Source organism: Chinchilla lanigera, unplaced genomic scaffold (genome assembly GCF_000276665.1).
Source record: "Chinchilla lanigera isolate Chin_1 unplaced genomic scaffold, ChiLan1.0 scaffold00033, whole genome shotgun sequence".
Taxonomy (NCBI): Eukaryota; Metazoa; Chordata; class Mammalia; order Rodentia; family Chinchillidae; genus Chinchilla; species Chinchilla lanigera.
In genome coordinates, this window is record NW_004955434.1 from 9,796,224 (window position 1) to 9,818,610 (window position 22,387).

Here is a 22,387-nt window from a genome sequence, read left to right on the forward strand (position 1 = left end):
AAGTATTGGAATGTCCTAGGTTGGAGACAGGGAAAATATCCAAGAATAATATTCAAGGAACACTTATTGAGCAAGTGAGTAGTTTTAATCTTTATCAACTTTGGAATATTTAATGTATGAAAATATTAGCAAGAATGGAGGGAAAAGGTTCATATAAAATTTTGCTAATAAAAGCTAAGAGGAAAATGCAGACATGGAAAAAATAAACAGTGATAATGAATTATTTAAGTTAGTTCTGAATATTTTATTTTGTAATAGCACATGACAAATTAAAGAGTCTAAAATATATCAAGCAGAAACATTTCAATCAGAAGGGACCAATTTAATTAAAAGCAGTTCATTCATGCTTCAAAACAGTACACTACTGATCTATAAAGTAAAAAAGGTTTTTTGTTGTTTGAAACAGGGTCTCGCTATGTAGGTTCAGACTGATCTTGAACTCACAGCAATCCTCCTGCCTCAGCCTCCTGAGTGCTGAGATTATAGGTGTGCGCCACCATGCCCAGCAGGAAAAAGCTTTTCATGGGAATTTTCATTAAAAGTCAATCTATACAAACCATCTTTCATTGCTTTCTATCTGTTATTTCTATGAAGTTTATAAAAACTGTCTACTCATGAAGCCTAAAAGTATAAGAGCACATCAACCTAATATTCATTTAAGGGTTTTTTACAATATAAATCAAACATTGTTTTCCTAAGATTCTTAACTACCTGGGAAGATACAGGCATGCTGACTAAAAAACTTTAAGCAAATCCTATACCATGCCAATAGTTGCAGCTTTAGAGGGGAATACTTACTCTTATGTTTGGGCTGCAACAGTTTTTTACCTAGGTACAAAACAACAGCCATCACTACCATGTAGTTTATTATTGAGCCAACACGACTAGGGTAGGCAATGACAAACAGGCCAAGCACATCAAAGAAGACCATCTTTCCGTGTCGATACTCAGAAGAGAAAGCCAGCATATCAGACGTAGCTAAATATTTCAGCACTGCTAAGATGTTGTCACCTATTTGTAAAGGAAGATAAAAAAGCTGAATAAGTTATTTGAATGTAGAACTATACAACACAAAAACAAACCATTTACTATTTGAATGAACAGTTGGGAAGGATATGAATATGCAAAGCTTCCTGCCATCCCTCTACTTCCCTCTACTTCTGAAGATACTATTTCATTCTAGTCCAGCAACTGCTCAAAGACAGCCTCCTACAAACACATTCTTTTCATGCTGTATTGTAACTTGGAATGTCCTCTTTCCTCCACAGGCCAAATCCTACCAAATCTTTAAGGCTGAGTATCAGATTGGCCTCTCCTGACTTTTCCAGAACTCTCTGGAAAGCACTTTAACTCCCTGTCATGTAAGTTCTCACCTGCTCCCACACTACCCAACACGGATCCATGTAACTTTTCCACACCAAGGAAAGTGCCCCCTCTCGTGTCCTACTACTACCTCCAATTTACAGTGTTGGCTATACTCTTATTGCTCAGCAATCTTCCACAAACCTGGATAACTCCCTTTCCAAATTTTCATAATTACTATGGGTATATTCTGAACAGTTAAACTAGAGAGAACTAAAATTTAAGCCTTCACCTCTCAAAACTCCAAATCCCTACTCATTCCATCACAAAGCACTTTTCTAATGCACTCGCTGCAGAATATTTATACATTTTTAGGTTATATTTTACAGAATAAAATTCAAACTTGAAATACCAACCTGCTCTCTGAATGGAATCTGTTGAAATTCTGTCTGCTGTGTCATACTTGGTGTGATAAATGTATCCATTCTCAATGAAAGCTAAGTCTATTCCTGAAACACAGGGAAAAAAAGTCATTTTGCTTTGAAGATGAAGACCTACTCAGTGGCTTGGTTCACGAGCTTGATTCTTTCCATGATTCTGGCTGCAAAACAAGCTGTATGAGAACTGAATCAAATTCAAAGGTTTGGTTCAATGTTAACCTTATGGGAAATTTGATTCAATTCTCATTCAGTTGGGTTTGCAACCAGAATTATAGAAAGAATTGAGTTTGTGAACCAAGGTACCACTGTATTAAATTCCTACAAAGACAAAATGTCAAAGAAGTAGGTTGATTGCTTTGTCATGTTAATGAATGAATGACAAATCTCTTCAATATTCTTATAAAATCTATAGATATGGTACACAGTTCAATACACAATAATAAAGGAAGTACAACATTCTACAGGGAGACATCATACATCAAACAAATGAGTCTGTGTGCTCACTGAAACTTTGCCATCTAGGACTGGGGGCTGTAGCTCAGCGGTAGAGCATTTGCCTAGCACACGTAAGGTCCTGGGTTCCATTCCCAGGGACAAAAAGAAAAAACTTTTGCCATCTATATCTTTGTCAAGCCAGAGCCAAATTTTAGCTTCACCTAAGCCAGTGGTGGCAAACCTATAGCACACATGTCACTGTATTTTTAAGACAAAAGATTTTAATGTAGAGTTGTTTTTTCTAAACTAAAACCTCAGTATTCAGGTATAACTGCAGTGTTGGCATGTTGCATTAAGTGGGTTTTCGGATGGAGTGTGGCACTCATTCTTTTTTTTTTTGTCTTTTTTGAGACAGGGACTCGCTATGCAGTTCAGGCTGACTTCTGAGCTCACTCTGCAGCCCAGGCTGGTCTCAACGACCCTCCTGCCTCTGCGATCCTCCTGTGTCAGCTTTCTGAGTGCTGCGATTACAGGCGTGCGCCACCACGCCTGGCTGGCTCTCATTCTACACAAGGTTTGCCATCACTGACCTACACTATACCTGTCAGCAAAGGGGCTGGCAAGCAAGACAACAGGGCAGGGCAGAGACCCCAAGGAGGCCCTGGTATCATCTTTTGGGAATAAAATATGAACCTGTTCTCTCTCCTGTCACACTGTAAGACAAGAAGATACACAGGAAGCAGACATTTAAATTAGCACGGAGTCTAAAAAAGGAAAACACTAAGAAATCTAGAGAGCCAGAAAGGATCATTCTCATAAAAAGAATATGTTCTCAGAAAATGCGGTTTACTCACATAGTTTCCAGGAGTAAAGGCCACTTTTGATAAATCAATACTGTCAATAGCCTGTAACCACTGATAAAATACCTGGAATGCTACCAAAATCTCTGTAGATACGGAAGTCAGTTTCTGAAGGAATGACTCCACTCTGAAAAACCTCCTGAGCTACCACAGAAGCAAAAGGATGTTTAGCTGCTGAAACATAAGCTTGAATCAACCAAGGATTTTCAGGACCTGAAATGAAACATGACAAGACAAGGTTAACCTCAAATTTTTTAACATACACTACTAATTTCTTTTTCCTTTTTTCATGGTTGTGCTTGAACCTAGGGCCCGGCATACACTAAACAGGCACTTTACCACTGAGCTACACCCCCAGGCCCAGCTCTGTTTTTTTTTTTTTTTAATGTACCAAAAGTACTGATAGGGATGGGTTTTGGAGATGTAGTCAAAATTAGTATCTTAATCTCTTTTTCTGTATTTTTCAACACTGTTTTCATATATGTGTATAACTTAGAATGAAAAATAACATTATAAAGATAAAATTATATTGTAAGAGCAACTACAAAAAGTTTAAAACTGAAAACAAAATAAAAAAATTTGTAAGTCTATCATACTAAGATAATTACTATCAATTTCATGTCTTCAGTTTTCTTATAAATGTGCCATCACATGTATATAGCTACAGTTAAAACATTGCACACTGCTCTCATTTCACATTGTATTAAAGCTTGGTGTGGTGGCACACGCCTGTAATCGCAGCACTCTGGGAGGCTGAGGCAGGAGGATCCTTGCAAGTTCAAGACCGGCCTGGGCTACAAAGTGAGCTCAAGGCCAGCCTGAACTGCATAGTGAGAACCTGTCTCAAAAACACACACACATACAAAATTAAAAAATGAATAACAACATTATATTAAGTATATTTTCCTATGCTGCTAGATACAATGATCATTTTAAAAACTAACATTTTGCTGAATATACAATTAAATTCCTTACAATGGTTTATAATTTATCATAATAATTATTATACTCATAATTTTGTATTCATATCTTTATACACATAGTTTTGCTTCAAAATTGGAAGTTTCTTTAGGATCATAGGATAAATTGCATTATTGTTCCAAATTATTTTTTAAAAAGGATTAAACCCTTCCTACCCTTGCCACATAATTTGTGATGCCACCCTGTAGAATCAGTAAATACTCTTTCCAAAATAATGAACTACAAGGCTTGCAGTCAGGGTTTACAAGGGAAACAATTAATACAGGACATATAATTTATAGGATTATTTTATAATATTCACCCAAAAAGTCAAATGCAGAAGAGTGCAAGTGGTCTGTCCACTCACTAGAGACCCAGAGAATCCAGCTGAGGGCCTTGATCCCACAGCAATGTCCTGCATGAGTCCAGCTGAAGACCTAGAGCCCATGGCCGTGTTCTCCGTGAGTCCAGCTGGAGGCTTAGAGCCCACGAGCAAGTCTCATGCAAGTCTGTATCAAGGATCTGTGCTGGGAAGGCCCAAAGGTCAGTGGTAGAAGCTAGAAAGTCTGTGCCAGCAGGATGAAGGATCTGTGCCAGCAGGCTGAGGGATCTGCACTAGAGCCAGGAAGCAATGCTCAAGGTAAGGACCAGAGCTCCTCAAATGATGAGAACAGCTGAGTTCATATCACAGAAACTAGCACAATAAGCTTCTCCAGGAGAATCAACAGCACACCATCTTCCCCTCCAGTTCTCTATGCTGTTGCAACAATCCTGAGGTGGGTCTTCCACACCCAGTACCACAGATGCAGTTCAGCTGGGTGTTACAAGTTGACCATTAGTTAATCCATCACAAGAAGTTTGGCCACAAGACTTGTCTGAGTCATTGGATTGTGAGCAGAAATGATGGAACCTTCAACCCAGCAGACTTTCAAAAGCCATTCCTTACTTCTCTTTAATTTTGGCTTTGAGGTTAATAATCCCTGATAAGGGATTCTCGTTCATCCCAGATTCCAGAAGGAATTAGATGTCTGGAACATGATAATCATTCAGAATGACTACAGGTATTTAGGAAGCAAAATGTGACATAAGCAAGAAATAAGCCTGAGATTTTAAGACTGTATATTATAGCAAAAATGTGCAATAAATTGGCTAATGTAACAGATAAGAAACTGCACTTCAAGGAGTCTTAGGAATATTGTTTTTATAACTTTATAAACAAATTGTCAAACTGCTCTCCTACATTAAAAAAAAGACCAAAAGTGGGAGAAGAGGCATTATAGTAATAAACGGGAGATTCCAATACTGGAGGTTAAGGACCATAGACTTTTTTTTACTTCCAGTACTAGGGAGTGAGGCCAGGGTCTCACTCATGATGGACGAGTGCTTTCGCACTAAGCTACATCCCCAGCCCTTAGGCACAGATTTACAATATTATGATTAATATATTAAAAAGCACAGAAAGAAAAAGGGATCTACACAAATGTGTATAAGAGACATATGGGACACAATGAAAAGATCTAACATAAGATTAACCGCAATCCCCAGAGAAAAGGAGACAGAATGTAGCAAAAAAACACTTAAAGAGGTAATGGTAACAGAACACATAGAGAATAAAATACATGGGGGCTGGGGATTTAGCTCAGCAGCACAGCACCTGCCCAGCAAGTGCAAGGTCGTGAGTTCAATTCCTGATACCGGAAAAAAAAATAAAGAGAATGAATTACTGAAATACTATAAATACACACAAAGGAGAAGTGAAATCCTCCCTTTTACTATAGTTCCAACCATTAAGATGATCGAATGATGATTACGATGATGAAAAAAGACATGAGGCAAAAAATTATCAATGATTGCTAAAACTAAGATAAAAGTTTGATGGGAACAGGACAGCTACATAATTTCAAAGTACTTATTACAAGGGAGAAAACAATAACTTGTATGAAGGGAAAATAGTAGAAAAACCTGACAAATACCTTAAAAAACAGAAAGTTAACATCTGTAATAAATAAAAACCAGGCACGGGGGCCCATGCATGCAATCGCAGCATCCTGGGAGGCTGAGGAGTTCTGCAAACCTAAGCCTAGTCTGGACAATGTAGTGACTTGGTGAGACCCTGTCTCAAATTAAAAACCACACACACACAAAACTGTGGATGTACACCAGCGTAAAGGCCCTGGGTTCAAGCGCTCAGTCTCTGCCTCCTGATATGTTACACAGAGGATGACAAATACTAACAGAAAAAGAAAAATAATAGTGGGGAAACACAGGTTATACATTACTATTACTGTAATAAGATGTAAGTAACTGAAATTATATTTTTAAAGTCTGATTAAAGGTAAAACTCTTATGGACATTGGTGTATACAAAGACTTTATGAATAAAACTCGAACTGCACAGGAACTATCACAAAGAATTAACAACTGAGATCTCATCTTATTAAAAAGCTTTTGCACAATAAGAGAAACCACCAAGAGAGTGAAGAGACAACCCATAATGAGGGAAAAAATATTTACCAGCTGTTCCTCAGACAAAGAATTACTATTGAGAATATATATAAAGAACTGAAAAAAATCAGACCTCCCGAATTTAAAGACCCAATCCAAAATGAGCACCTGAAATGAACACATACTTCTCAAATGAAGACATACAAACAGCAAATAAACATATGAAAAAATGTTCAACACAACTGGTCATTTGAGAGATGCAAATTAAACAGCACAGATTCCATCTCACCCCAGAAAGAATGGCTATCATCAAGAAATCAACCAATACCAAATGCTGGTGGGGCTGTGGGGGAAAAAGAACCGTTCTCCACTGTTTGTGAGAGTGTAGACTGGTGCAACCACTGCGGAAATCAGTGTGGAGATTCCTCAAAAAACTAGGACTAGAGGTTCCCTTTGACCCAGATATTCCTGTGTATCTTCCCAAAAGAATTAAAAGCATGATACCACAGCAACATATGCATACCTATGTTTATAGTGGTACAGTTTGTAATAGCCAAATCTTGGAAACAACCCAAGTGCCCATCAACTGGTGAATCGATAAAGATGTGGATTTTTTATAGAATGGACTACTACTCTGCCATAAAGGATATGCTTCAGATATTTCTAGGAAAAATGGATGCACCTTGAGGTCATACTCTTAAGTGAAATAAATCAGACACACATGTAAATACCACATTGTTTCTCTGGTATGAGAAATCGAAAGTATAAATAAAGACCAAAATGTATAACAGGTATTGTGAAAAAGGAAGAAAATGTTAAAATGGAGAGGGGAACAAGGAAGAGGGAAAGGAAAAAAGTGAAAAGTGAAAAGAAATTAGAAAAGAAGGAAAACATGGAAACAAAGCATTTGTAAAAGGGAAGCGGAGGAGGGGAAAAAACAATGTATATCATGAACAGGTACAAATTCTCTATGATGAATGTGATCAATATGTACAGCTAAAATGCATGAATAAAATCTGATTTAAAAAATAAATAAATCAAGTATAATTAAAACCATACTAAGCTGGCAGCACTGGTGCACTATCTGTAATCCCAGCAATTCAGAATGCTGAGGCAGGAGAATCCCAAGTTTCAGCCTGGGCAACTTAGCAGGATCTGCTTCAAAATAAAAAATAGGGCTAGGGATATAGCTCAGTAGTTTAACCTCTAGTATCTCAAAAATATAAATAAAACCACAGTAAGATCAGGCATGGTCACAGACAACTATAATATGAGCTATTCAGAAAGCTGAGAAAGGAATATGGCAAGTGCAAGGATAGCCTGGGGAACATAGTGAGACTCTGCCTTGAAATTAAAAATAAAGCTGGATGTGGTGCTGCACACCCGTAATTCCAGCACTTGGGAAGGCTCAGGCAGGAGGACCATTGCAAGTTTGAGGCCTGCTTGGGCTACAAAGTGAGTTCAAGGCCAGCCTGAACTGGATAACATAGCAAAACCCTGTCTCAAAAAGACAAAAAAAGAAAAAGAAATATAAAAAAGAGGGGGGCATGGGTATAGTTGAGTGGTAGGGCCCCCTATGGGATCAATCCCCAGTACCAAGAATTATAATAATAAATAATAATAATAATAATACTAGCTGAAAAACAGGTAAAGCTAAACTATAAATTTAAAAAGCAATTATCACAAAAATCAGAATAGCTACTCTTGGACAGAAGCAGGACAGAACACCTGCTTAGCACACAGCAGGCCACAGGTTTGATCCTTAGCACAGCAAAACAAGAAAGGAAGGAAAAGAAAGGCAAGAATGGTATTTGAGAAGGCAAACAAAAATTTCTCTGAGTTCTGGGAAACTGCACAAAATGTCTATATGCTTTCATGAAGTGGGGGTAGAAAGGTATTCACTTGAGAATAGCAGTTCTTAAGTTTTTGGTTTTTCAGGGTGTTTTTGACTTGTTTGTGTTACAAGGGACTGAACCTAGGGCCTTTGCTCTGAGGTATAGGCCCAGCCCTGTTTTTTATTTTGAGACAGTGTTTCAATTACTAAATTGCCCAGGGTAGGCTCTAACTTGGCAATCTTCCTGCCTCAGTCTTCCAGAGTGCTGGGATTATAAGCATCTGCTACCATACCCAACTGAGTTTCACATTTTGTGTGGAAAACTGACTATCCACATGTCAAAAGATGAACTTACATCCAGATCTCTCACCATGCACTAAATTAAAATCCACATGGATCAAAGATCTAAACATTAGAACATTTAATTTGTTGAAAGATAAAATAGGTAAAACTCTTGAAGACCTAAGTATAAACAAAGACTTTCTGAACAAAATTTCAGCTGCACAAGAAATAATACCAAGAATGAAGCAATAGAATTACACCAAATTAAAAAGCTTCTGCACAGCAAAGGAAACCAACACAGTGAAAAGACAATCCTCAGAATGGGAAAAAATTTCTGCCAGCTACTCCTCAAAGGACTAATATCTAGCATATATAAAGAACTCAAGAAAATTAAATCCCACCTCCAAATTTAAAGACCCAGTTAAAAAACACGAATCTGAAATGAACAGACATCCCTCTCATGAAATATAAAAAGCGAATAAATACATGAAAAAATGTTTGACATCACTGGTCATTCAAGAAATGCAAATTAAAATAACACTGAGATTCCATCTCACTCCAGAAAGAATGGCTACCATTGAGAAATCAACCAGTAACAAATGCTGGCAAGGTTAAGGAAACTTTCTCCATTGTTGGTGGAACACAACCACTATGGAAAAAGAAAAAAGAAAGATGACAGAGTGGTGAACAGCAGGGGAACATCCTCTCAAGAGATCTGGTGTCCAGATGCTGGAATATAACAACATAAGAGGAGGGAAGTGGGTCCCTGGGACCCAGCAAGGATCTAAAGCAAGAACTGAAGCCCATAGGGAGAGCAGAGAGATGGACCTCATTGCAGAAGGAGGTGGTGGCAAGCAGCACTTTCTCCCTGTGCCCTGACTCACTGTATGGGAGGAGCGGCTTGAACCTGCAGACACTTGGTGACTACTGGTGGCCCCAGAGGACTCCATGAATAAATGCATGAGAGAGGGCCAGGGATATAGTTCAGTGGCACATGCAAGTGCAAGGTCCTGAGTTTGATTCCCAGTACCAAAGGAAGGAAGAAGGAAGGAAGGGAGGAAGGGGGGAGGGAGGAAGGGAAGGAGGGAAGGAAGGAAGGAGGGAGGGAGGGAAGGAGGGAGAGAAGGAGGGAAGGAGGGAGGGAGGTAGGCAGGGAGGCAAAGGTAGGCCGGCAGGCATGAGAGTAACAAAGCAGTACGCACAGCGCACTGCAGTGGCTACTGAGTTACTTGGATTCAGACTTCCTCAAGGAGAGGCAATTAAAGAGCAATGGTTAGAACAACTGGCCGAAATGCATCTTGGAGAGGGCTCAATTAAGCTTGGAACTCAGAGCAGCTTCAGGTTGTCTCCATCTAGCAGCTCCCAGTGTCAGGGTAAGGCAGAACCAAATTCAGCACAATTAAAGGTGCAGGTTAGTTCAAACAGTTAAAGGTAGCGAATTAATAGTTACCCCAGTTTGTCATTTTCTAGGCTGTGTTTGAAGCTATTGTTATTGTTGACTGTAGTACTTTAGCCAAGGTGACACTGCTCTTCCTGGTACGCCAAGACAGACTGCCTAAGAGTCATAAACAATACTATAGGCCAGTACCAAAGAACCAGGGATAGGACAAATAGACAGCAACTCCTCATCCCCAGTAAATGTAACAGGTAGGTTTTGCAATGGACTCAAACCCCAAAAGCGAGATACACCTGGAAGATATCTCTAAGAGGTACCCATTTCCTAATTTCCTAAGGGCTCTAAATACTAGCAATAAAGCTACCTACCATGAACAATTTACAAGCATCAACCCAGGAATTAAATAAAAAGAAAAACAGAAAATGAGAAAACATTTTAGCAAGATGCAACCCCAGACTTCCAGCTCACCAAAGGCAAACTCAGGGTGTAACTAGGTGAAACAATTCAAAAGACACCCACCTGGACTCTTTGTAGTGGTAACAGTGGAAGTAACAAAGCAGATTAATGAGGTTCCAGAAAAAATAAAATCAGAAAAAAATCTCCCAGATAACTATACAGATGGTAACCATAATGAAAGATGTTTAGTGACTCTAGAAGAGACACATATAAAAAAATAGAGCTTAGGAAAATGATGGAAACCATGAACACCTGACATAAGAAAGAAATGGAATCCATAAAACAGACTGAAGCATATCTAGGAGATGAAAAATTCTATTGAAAGTATATGTAGCAGAATGAGTCAATGTGAGGACAGAATATCAGATACAGAAGACAAGATTGTGGTTAGCAATAACAAAGAGAAAGATTTCTTAAAAATATCAAGGGACCATGAAAAATCTATCCAACAGCTGCTACATGATGCAAAGAAGATAACATAACATTGAACAAATCAGTGAACAAGCAGGAGATAGCACAAACCACTTAAAAAAAAAAACTTGTTCAGAGAAATAATGGCAGAAAACCTCCAAAGCATGGGAAAAGAATTCAACATACAATTAAGAGAGGCATATAATACTGCAATTAGCCATGATCAAAAAAATCTACACCAACACATATAATAGTTAAGATTCCAGAAACTCAACACAAGAACAGAATATTAAAAGCAATTAGAGAAAAGAAACAAATCATATATAAAGGAAAATCCATCAGAATTATAGCAGACATCTGAATAAAAACATTTAAGTCAAGTAAATGGAGGGAGGTGTTTCAAGCCCTAAAAGAAAACAATCTCCAACCCAAACTGATGTACCCCACAAAACTATCTTTCAAAATTGATGGAGAAATACATTTCCATGACAGAGAACACCTAAAGAAATTCATCACTACCAAACCTGCACAACAAAATGTTCTGAAGGACATTCTAAAAAAGACATAACATAGACTACAACTCTACGAACCCCAACAGAATGAATGCACCAGGCAAGGCAAGTAATTAAACAGAAGAGGGGAAAAAAGGGAGCCAACAATAGGAAAACAAAAGGACAAGTCAATACATATTAGTTATAACCATCAATGCAAATGGTCTCCATTCACCAATCAAAAGAAATACATCAAGAACCAAAAATCAATAATATGCTGAACATAAGAAAAACATTTAATTAAAAAAGAAATTCATAGTCTGAAAGGCAAAAGATGGAAAACAATACTCCATGCAACAGGACCCTATAAAAAAGCAGGGCTAGTATTTTATTTGTAGATCAAAAGTGGACTTCAGGCCAAGACTAATTAAGACAAAGAAGGTCACTATGTCCTTATAAAGGGAACAATCTGAGAGGAAGAGATAACAATCATAAAAATATAAGCATCAAATGTCAGCACAACCGACTATATAAGACAAAAGAAAAAATTTTTTGAGACAGGGTTTCATGGGCTGAGGACATAGCTCAGTATGGGAGCACCTGCCGGGCAAGTATAAAGTCCTGAGCTCAATTCCCAGTACAAAAAAAAACAAAACAAAAAAAAAAAAAAAACGAGAGAGAGAGCAAGCGAGAGACAGGGTTTCACTGTGCAGTTCAGGCTGCCTTGAACTCACTTTGTAGCTCAGGCTGGCCACAAACTTGCAGCAATCCTCCTGCTTCAGCCTCTCAGTGCTGAGATTATAGGCGCATACCATCATGCCCACCCAGAACAAATATTAACACACATGAAAAGTCAAGTAAGCACTAATACAACTGTAATGGGGGACCTTCAATACCCCACTGTCCCAAGTAGCCAACTAGACAAAGAAATGAACAAAGAAATATCAGAACTGAACCAAATCTTGAACAAATGGACTTAGGAGATGTCTACAGTGTTTCAGCCCACAACATCAGAATGAATACACATTCTTCTCAGCTGCACGTGGAATGTTCTACAAAATAGGCCACATACTAGCTCACAGAACATGCTTCAGTAAATGCAAAGAAACTAAAATTACCCCATGCATATTATCAGACCACAGTGCAATGGAACTGGAAATCAAGGGCAAAAAAAAAAAAAAAAGCCCACAAAACTTCATAAACACATGGAAATTAAGCAGCACCCTCCTGAATAACCAGTGGGTCACAAATGAAATTAAAGAAGAAATTAGACAGTTTCTATAGTTAAATGATAATGCCAATAAAACATACTAGAACTATGGTAGGTGATGAAAACAGTCCTAATGAAGGAAATTTATAGTAGTGAATTCTCATATCACAAAAACAGACTGAACTCAAATAAACAACCTAATGTTGAACCTTAACATTAGAAAATGAAGAGCAATTCAAGCCCAAAGCTCATACAAGGGAGGAAATTATAAAGCTCAGAGCAGAAATTAACACAATCAAGACTAAGAAAACAATACAAAGAATCAGTGAATTGAAAAACTAGTTCTTTAAAAGATTAAATAAAATTGTCTAAACCCTTAGCCAACCTTATCACAACCACTACAGAAATCAGTATGGAGATTTCTCAAACACTTAAAATAGAAATTCCATTTGATCCAGCTATTCCCCTTCTAGGTATCTTCCCAAAAGTTAAACACATCATACCACAGTGATGCATCCATACCCATGTTTACAGCAGCATAATTCATAATAACTAAATCTTGGCAACAGCCTATATGTCCATCAACAGATGAATGGATAAAGAAAATGTGGTATTTATATACAATGAATTACTACCCTGCTTAATGATGCATAATCTTGAGTCTGTAGGAAAATGGATGCACCTTGAGACCATAATGTTTAGTGAACTCAGACACACAAGCTCAAATATTGCATGGTTTATCTCATATGAAAAACCAATATACATAAAGAGATAAAAGATAATAGGAAAAAAGAACAAAAAAGGTATAATAACCCAGTGTGAACAATGTAACTAGAAGTATATATCCTGACTTAGTACAACTATCTTACATGTCTTTTATGTTCTTGGCATATTAGTCTGGTTTTTAATCTGTATATATGAAAGACAATTAAATGAATCTGATGCTGGAAAAATGAAGGAGGGTTGCAGGGAAGGGGAATAAGAACTGAAATCTGTTATGTACTAATTCCCTACAGGGAATGTAATCATGTACTGGAAGCACGTACTAATGAAAGTTAAAAAACAAATCTATAAACAAAAAACAAAAACTACTAGAACTGGAGAAATCTCAATATGCATTCTTGAGCAGCTTTATATCATAATACTTGAATGTGATAAATATACTGTATGGAAGGGCATATTCCTGTCCTTTATTTACTGAGATAATTTTACTGAGATTATCAACTGACATAATTTTTCTCCTTTACTTACAATGTTGTGAATTATGTAAATTGATTTTCAAATATTAAACCATCTAATTGCTCAAGTGGTTGAAATGTATTACTTGTTTGGAATATGTAACTTGCTGGACTCAGTTTGCTTATATTTTATTTAGGATACACAAAACTGTACCAAGAAATATCAGTATCACAGTAACCAACTGGGGTAGAAATGACTGAGAAGAGCCATAAAGAAGGCTTCTTATCCATTGTATTCTGTCTTTATCTGGGTAGTGGCTACATTAATATACTGCTGCATTTGTAAAACTTTACTAAGCCAAACACAAGCAGTGAGCTTTTTTTCTGGTGAAATAAAAGATACCTAAAGATAATGTTTAAAGTTCATTTTATGCACTGTTACCATAAAAAGTACAGTACTTTAAAAATATTAAGATCCATTAGCAAGAAAGGAATTTACAGCTTAAAGATCTGCTACCTGGCCTTTAACCCCTTGAAGAGTCTACTGTAGCATGGAAGTGCTCCTTCCCTATTCCAGCCTCTCCTGGATCACCCACTGACATCTGCAAGTTGTGGACAGGTTAACTTTGAATGTAAAAAGGGGGGCGGGGGACAGATCGGCTCCTGAGAGAACCTCCAAGATCCAAAGCAAAAGGGAGTCCCTTAAATGAGAGATTAAAAACTGAAGTTTTATTCCATGGTTATTAATCCTGAGGTAGGTACCAACAGTATCACTTTTACAGATGAGAAGCTGCAGTTTGGAAGGATTATGTGACTTGTCCAAGGTTCCACACTTACAGCATACAAGCAACCACTAAAGGTTTTGAGGTTTAAGCCTATGTCATTTTATTACAAAACTGGTGCATAGTTACTCCCCTAACTTGCCTCACCCAGAAAGCTTTCATCTTAATTATCCTAAAGAAAAAGATGGTAGGCACACATACACATTTTTAATTTGCATCTTCTCCTGCCAGTATCTAAACCCTGTGATGCTTAGAGGGATGTGTATTTTTTAATTTTTGCTTAAAAAACAAGTCCCAGCTTACATACAACATACACATGCACATGTGATACTGAGGGGAGGCTGGAGTTGCGCCAGAGTAAAATCTAGTTAAAGCAGACTTACAGCATCATCTCCATCGCTCTACTTACTCTCACCTCTGGAAGGTACCATCAACATCCAGAAGAAACAAAAAAGCAGAAATTAATAAAAGAGGAGACAAAGAGTGGCAAATATTCTTATTAAAGCCAAATAATGAGACCTGAAAACTGATCACTGAATTTGCCAATGTGACTTTTCTAAGAGCAGTTTTGGTAAGTAGGGAGGTAAACTGGTCAAGAACAGAAACAAAAGCTGGGCATGGCAGCGCACACTACATCTCAGCACTTAGGAGGTGAGGGAGGGAGACTGTCATGAATTCTAGGCCAGCCTGAGCTACATAATGAATTCAGGGCCACCTTAAACTGCATAGCAAGATCTCAAAAAAGAATAGAAGCAAAGGCACTGGAGACTGCACCACAGGCTATTCTTTTGAGGAACTCTGCAATGAAGTGTCAGAGAAATGAGGTAGTAGTTGGGGTTATGGGAAAAAGTGATTTTCTTTACAATGAGAGAAAAGGTGTTTCTATGGAGAAGGAAAAATGAATGACAGACGACAAAACAGAATTTAAATCACGACTACATAGCCAGTTCCTACTTTCTGACCTCAAAGGTATTCTCAGCATCACTCAGAAAGTCCAGGATGACTATGTAATACTCATATTATAGAGCCATGTCAACTATGTCTGTAGGATAAAATCCCCGAAGTTAGAGCTGCTGGAATGAAGAATCTGCACATTTTAAAAAGTAATACATATTGCCAAAAGGCAACCTATATTTCTAGCAATGGTTTATGAAAATGCCTATTTTTCTATACTCACCAGTTCCAGGCTTATCATTTTACTCATTTTTTGCCAATATAATATTTTAAAAATTAGAAATCAAAGTATATATTTGTATTTCTTTCCAAATAAAACTTGAAAGTATTGCCTACAATCCCAGGTACTCAGGAGGCTCAAGGCCAGGCTGGCAGACCTTAGGGAGACCCTGCCTCAAAATAAAAATAAAGAAGTCAAACATGTGGCACACACATACAATCCAAGCACTGTGGAAGGCTGAGGCAGGAGGACAGCAAGTTCAAGCCCAGCCTAGGCAACTTAGCAACTCAGTCAGATCTTGCCTCAAAATTTTAAACATTTTTTAAAAGGTTGGGGATGCAGCTGAATGAGAATGCCCTAGGTCCAATTCCCAGTACTGCAAAAAATAAAACATTTAAATAGGGGCTGGGGATTTAGCTCAGCGGCACAGCGACTGCCTGGCAAGCGCAAGGTCGTGAGTTCAGTTCCCCGTACTGGATAAAAAATAAATAAATAAATAAATAAATAGAATACAAATAAATAAGGGCTGGAGATGTCGCTCAGTGGAATACTTGCCTAGCATGTACAAGGCCCTGGCTTCAAGCCGCAACAGCAGAAAAAACGAAACAAACAAAAAACCCACATAAACAGAATTGTTTAGTTTGACAATTTCTTAGAAATTTAAACATAAATTTACATTCTTAAGTACCTAACCCCCAAAACTAGAAATAATGTGTTCATGCAAAGATTACAAAAGAAAGCTCATAGCAGCATTGTTCATAACAGCCTAAGAATGAGAGCACTCCAAATGTCCATAAGCTGATGATGGGTAAACAAAATGTGGTGTGTACAGAAAATGAGTTATTCAGCCACTAAAAAAGACGAAGTACTAATGCATGTTACAACATGGTGAACCTCAAAAACATATTGAGGGAAAAAACCATATACAAAAAACCACACTTAAACGAGGTATCTAGAATAGCCAGATCAGCAGAGAGAGAAAGTTGACAGGTGGTTTCCTGGGCTTCAGGAAAAATGGCAGTAACTGCTAATAAGCACAGGGTTTCCTTTCAGGTGTGATTAAAAAATGTTCTAAAATTATGATGATTGCACAACTAAATATACCTTTAAAATGCTGAATTTTATATTTTAAATTAGTGAATTACAAGTTATGAGTTATATCTCAATAAAGCTGTAATTTAAAAACAGGAATACATCCTAAAGGTTATAAAGTAGCAGACAAAAATGATCCCATTTTTTCTAAGTAATTTCTCTCATGTGCTCTCTGTAAGCACACAGACACACAAACATTCACACACACACACACACACATTTACACACAATACGTACACACAAAAATTCCAGAAAGGTGTGACTAAATTACAACAATAGTATGTTCTCGGTGGCAGAAATATAGGGACACCAGTATCTTCACAAGAGAAAACAAAAGATTCTATGACCGTTTTGCTTATTGACTATCCTGGACTCAAATTTAGTAGCATCTTTTTTTGCGGGGAGGGGATCATCCTGGGGATTTAATCCAGGGCCTCACACATGCTAGGCCCATGCTCTACCACCATACTACATCCTTAACCCTTTTATTTTATTTGCACATAGGGACTAAGTTGCCCAGGGTGACCTTGAACTTACAATCCTTCTGTGTCAGCTTCCTGGGTAGATGATTTTACATGCAAGTACCACCATGCCCATCTAATATATAAAAATTTTAAAATGGAACATATATTGCTGTTTTAAATTTTAAAAGCTTGAATTTTATAACACCTTCCCAATTATTCACTCAAGCCTTCCTAACTCACTAAGTCACTAGTCTGATAAATTCTTTCTGGTCCTCATTTTATAAAACCACGTAAGTCTTTTAAAAAATTACTCTAGTCACTAAAAATCCCCCAAATGAACATCTCTCAGACGTGACAACACAGCACCTTGGAGTACAAAGTGTTTTAACTGCAAAGTTTCCAGGATGGGACAGGTATTACCATGGGGCGGGGGGAAATGCCTGTTCTAAAAGCTGAGGACAGAGCCGTAAGGCATACACTCTTGAGTACAATTCCAAGTCTGGAGGTAGGAAGAGAGATCTTTATTGTCTTTTAGTCAAACATGGAAACACTAGGTAGCTTCCTGAAAGACATACTCACAAGAAAGTTAGTCTTTTGTGGGTGGTGGTATTAGAAGTAAGAGGGATACAGGCAAGGTACTGGGATGTTAAAAATCACCCAGCTTTCAGAGTTGTTTATGCAGTTTACCACAAGAATAAGTTCCAAAACTAGGAGGAAAAAATAGAAAAACCAAGAAGCTGGGCGTGGTGGCACACATCTGTAATCCCAGCACTCAGAGGCAAGAGGATCGGCACGAGTTCAAGGTCAGCCTGGGCTACACAGTGAGTCAAGACCAGCCTAAACTACATTGCAAGACCCTGTCTCAAAGCACCACCCCCGTCAAAAATATACACACACACATACACACCAACAGACAGAAAGGGGATAGACAGTCTCTCCAAATCTTTCGCAGGATGCACTACAAAAAAGAAAAAACTTAATTTTGAAATACAGGGATTTTTAAATGAATAAAACATTTAAATTGTACATAGGCCGCTAATGACTCCCAAGTCTGGATTTTGCTTTATTAAAGTAATATAGGTATCACAGAACTTTTTTTTTTTTTTTTTGGTTTTTCTCCGGTACCGGGAACCGAACTCACAGCCTTGCGCTTGCCAGGCAGGCGCTTTGCCACTGAGCTAAATCCCCAGCCCCTATCACAGAACTTTAAACAATACAGAAAACTATAGAGTAGAAATGAAGTAGTAATGCCAATTCTAATGTTCACTTCAGGAAAGGATGGACAGCACAAACTGCTATTTTACATTTCACCCACCTTCACTCCAGGAATAGTCACTCAATTCCACCAGCAAATATCCATCACCTAGCTATGACTGTTATTAAATTTGTTTATATCCTTTTAGACACTACAATTATTTCTAAAATTTATGTAGCTATAGAATTTTTACCTAAAACTACATATATTTAGTGAAGAGTAAAGACCTTGTCAGACCTAGCACAAATGAGTACTCAATAAATGTAAATAAAGGAAATGGTTTAAGCCTGGAGCTGAACCCTAGGTACATGTGTTTTCACGTCTCTGGATTACACGTAGGTAGAATATATTAATACACACACACACACACACACACACACACACACAAAGAAAGTTACAGACTAGCCCATCAAACTGGGTTCATTCTGGGGAGCAGGAGTATGAAGACAATAAATCAAGAATATATAAGCGCAAGGTCATGAGTTCGGTTCCCGGTACCGGACAAAAACAAACAAACAAAAAACAAACAAACAACAACAAAAAAAAAAACCAAAAAGAATATAAAGACCCTGAGAACTTCTGACAAGGAAACTATATAGACATACTGCTGCCCCTGTGGACCCCTGAGATTTTCACAAAGGGAATGAAAAACTCAGTGTCTTCTTACAGAATTCTATGCTGCTGCTTTTTTATTTGGTGTTAGTTGCATATGTTTCTATCTTCAGTGACGTTCAAGAAATAGAGGAAATGGACAAAATGTAATAGCTACTTGCTCCCGTAGATACTAGAGTCCAGCTTCATCACATGAAGAGGAAGTAGAAAGGTTTAATAGAAAGAAAGCAGAACCTTGCTGCTTCTGACCTTATGGCCTCAAGATTCCCAAAGGTTTAGTAGAAGTAAAACATCTATTTGAAGGGTAAAAGTTATTTAAAATAAGGATAGAAATCCTTTAATTATAGTACTTTAGGTTATGAAAACATATCTAGCATAACTTAACAACTAAAATACATGTCTTTCCAAGGTGCTACCAATTCCCACATCACATTACTTACTTCCACACCCCACCTCACTCAACACACTTGTCAATAGTAAATCTTCTAGCAAATATTATATATCTGGATAAAATACATTACCCAAGTTTCTCATAGAGCAGGGAAATGGCATGAAACTTCCAATGTCAGATATTAGTAGGCCTGACTAAACAAATTTATGAGCTTTGAATTCTAATAAGATGACAAGTTAGTATTACTCAATTTTATTTACTTGTTTTTCAATTTTACCTTGCTATCCTGAGAAAAGTTGAATGTTCACTTACTTATATGACAAGCTGGCCAATGGTTAAAGGTAAACCCTCTGAACTGGACTGCCTACATTCAAACCCTACTCGGCCATTTACCAATTGTGAAACCTTCAGTGAGTTACACTCTCTGGCCTCAGTTTCCTAATCTATAAAGCTGGAGTAGTAACAGTACTTACACCTCATGGTTTTTTTGAGGATTTAAGGACTTTAAACATATGAGCTGGGTACAGTAGTATACACCTGTTATCCCAGCACTGTGGAAGGCTGAGGCAGAAGATTGTAAGTTCCAGCTCATCCTGAACAACTTAGTGAGAGCCTATCTCAAAGTAAAAATAAAGGGCTAGGGATATGGCTCAGTGCAAAGGCCCTAGGTTCAATCCCCAATATGGTGGACAGTAGGGGGAACATCACATACATACACACATGATTTTTTAAATTAAGTTTATTAGTACAGTTTAGATACACATAATGATCACAGTCATTATACGGAATTTGCACATGACATATCTTGATTTTTACACACGATGTTTTGAATAACACTTGGCACATAATAAGCACCATACAAGTGTTACAATCTATTAATATTAGCTAAAAAATTTTAACAAAAACAAACTGAAACCACTTCATGTCTTAAAAACAATGCTCATTCAAGAGATTACTAGTTAAAGGGACTAAGTTCAGAAACTTTTCACTTGTATAAAAACCAGAATCACAATAAAACATACAAAGCACAGTCTCACGTACCTGTTTGGAACACAAGTTCTTTCCCTCCTACACCTGCTGCCTCCAGGTTAATAAATGCACGAATCAAACTGGCCCATGGATGCTGAGTAATGAAGCCATGACTGGCCTTAAGGAGAAAGAGAGAAACAATCTTTAAGTTTTTTTATATTAGAAAAATAGTATGAGAACAAAATAATTTCTCAAAGATGTTTGTATTTCTATGCATAATGACCATGTGCAGGCTGCTCGATGAAAAGTTATCTATCACAGGAGCAGCCTGATTACTATAACTGGTGCTAAACAACATTCTCAGTAAGTATGAGGCTGTGCAAAAGAAACAGCAAAGAGAATGGAAGCAGAGAAGAAAAGGCACAACCCATACGGCTGGGCATTCATGCTGTGTGCCTGCTTAAAAACATCTCTGAAACAGCAGGGTCAAAGAAAATCAGAGGAAGCCAGCTGTGTTGCACACCTATAATCCTAACACTCAGGCAGGCCAAGGCAGGACTGGCAAGATCAAGCCCAGCCTGGACAATTCAACGACTTAGTGAGGCCCTGCCTCAAAATTTAACTTTTTTGGGGGGTGTGGCAGGGTACTGGGAATCAAACTCAGGACCTTGCACTTGCCAGGCAGGCGCTGTGCCACTGAGCTATATCCCTAGCCCACAATTTTTTTAAAAAATTGAGATATAACTCAGTGCAAAAGGGCGAGGTTCAATCCTCAGTACCACAAAAAAGAAGAAAAAAAAATCATATTGCTATGAAAGGGTAACTTGTTCTAAATTGAGTTTTACAAATATTGAATATGTCTACGTAAATGGATTTTTAAAATACTGCAAGATAAAATATTTCTTTGCATATCATTTTGATACTACTAATATGAAAAATGTGTGTCAACTGTTATTATTACTATCCTTATTATTCAAGTCTAGTAGTAAGAATAGTAAAATCTCACTTGCAAGACATTTTCCTCAGCACCATTGAAGAGAAATACCACAGCATGCTGTAAAGCTTCTGAAGATGTTGACAAGACTCGGAGGACTTCCAGCATCACTGAACAACTAACTGCATCATCACTGGCACCTTCAAATCAGAGAAAACATACTTGCTTCTCAGATTTCAAAGCCTTTACATTATGAACCACTATGGCTAAGAATGGAGGTGTCCCCTCTGAGAAGCATTAAAACAGCTACATGACCAGTAGTATCATCAGGCAACAATTACACCCACCAGTGATAAGCCCCACAAAGATCTTTGTCTGGTTTGCTCACTGACTTATTATCAATGCTTAGAACTGTGCCTGGCTCACTGAAGATACTCAGTATCTCCTGAACAAGTCAAGTGAGACATAAATAAAGTCATACTAAAAACTGGCATTTTCAGCAACCCAAGGCCATTTGTGTCATTCTTTATACTTATTAATATCCTCTGTAATAAACTCACTTGTGGTACACACAGTTTCCTCCATCTCTCACCCCCATTCACTCCCTTGTTTGTTTTCCTATAAAAATCATAAAAGCCATAGATAATTCCACATCCACATAAGGGTCAGTTTGGACAATATAGTATTTTTCAATGTTTTTCTAAGGGAATCATGTAATGAAAAAGTACAAAGAATACAGCTATCTAGTAAGACAAAGGAAAGGAGAATAATGGCCTAAATTGTATCCCTAAGTCCTGTACTGAAAAAGTAGAGAATTTAGTCACACCTCCTACCTTCTTAACTCAGAAACTTTGTGCTGTGGCCTGCTTAGCTCTTGGAGTTCCCAGGGAAGGACAGAGAGAAGACAGGAAAAAAATAAAGATAAGAGAAAAAAGCTGAGGTCAGTGGAGTACTCCCTTTCTCCAGATGGGAGAAAAGGAAAACTGATCAATCACCTCAGGAGCAGTTTCCTTAT

The 22,387-nt window shown here is 37.8% G+C and overlaps 1 protein-coding gene across 1 annotated transcript in view; it reads right to left on the reverse strand.

Annotated features, from left to right (window-relative positions):
• The window catches only part of Ermp1 (endoplasmic reticulum metallopeptidase 1), a 52,382-nt gene that overhangs the window by 23,557 nt on the left and 6,438 nt on the right, over positions 1-22,387 (reverse strand). Inside the window, exons 4-8 of the mRNA XM_013516296.1 lie at positions 21,445-21,572; positions 20,511-20,616; positions 3,104-3,250; positions 1,719-1,811; positions 799-1,011 (exon numbers count right to left, since the gene is read on the reverse strand). Of these exons, the coding sequence (XP_013371750.1) occupies positions 799-1,011; positions 1,719-1,811; positions 3,104-3,250; positions 20,511-20,616; positions 21,445-21,572 (687 nt within the window). The remainder of the gene's footprint in view (positions 1-798; positions 1,012-1,718; positions 1,812-3,103; positions 3,251-20,510; positions 20,617-21,444; positions 21,573-22,387) is intronic.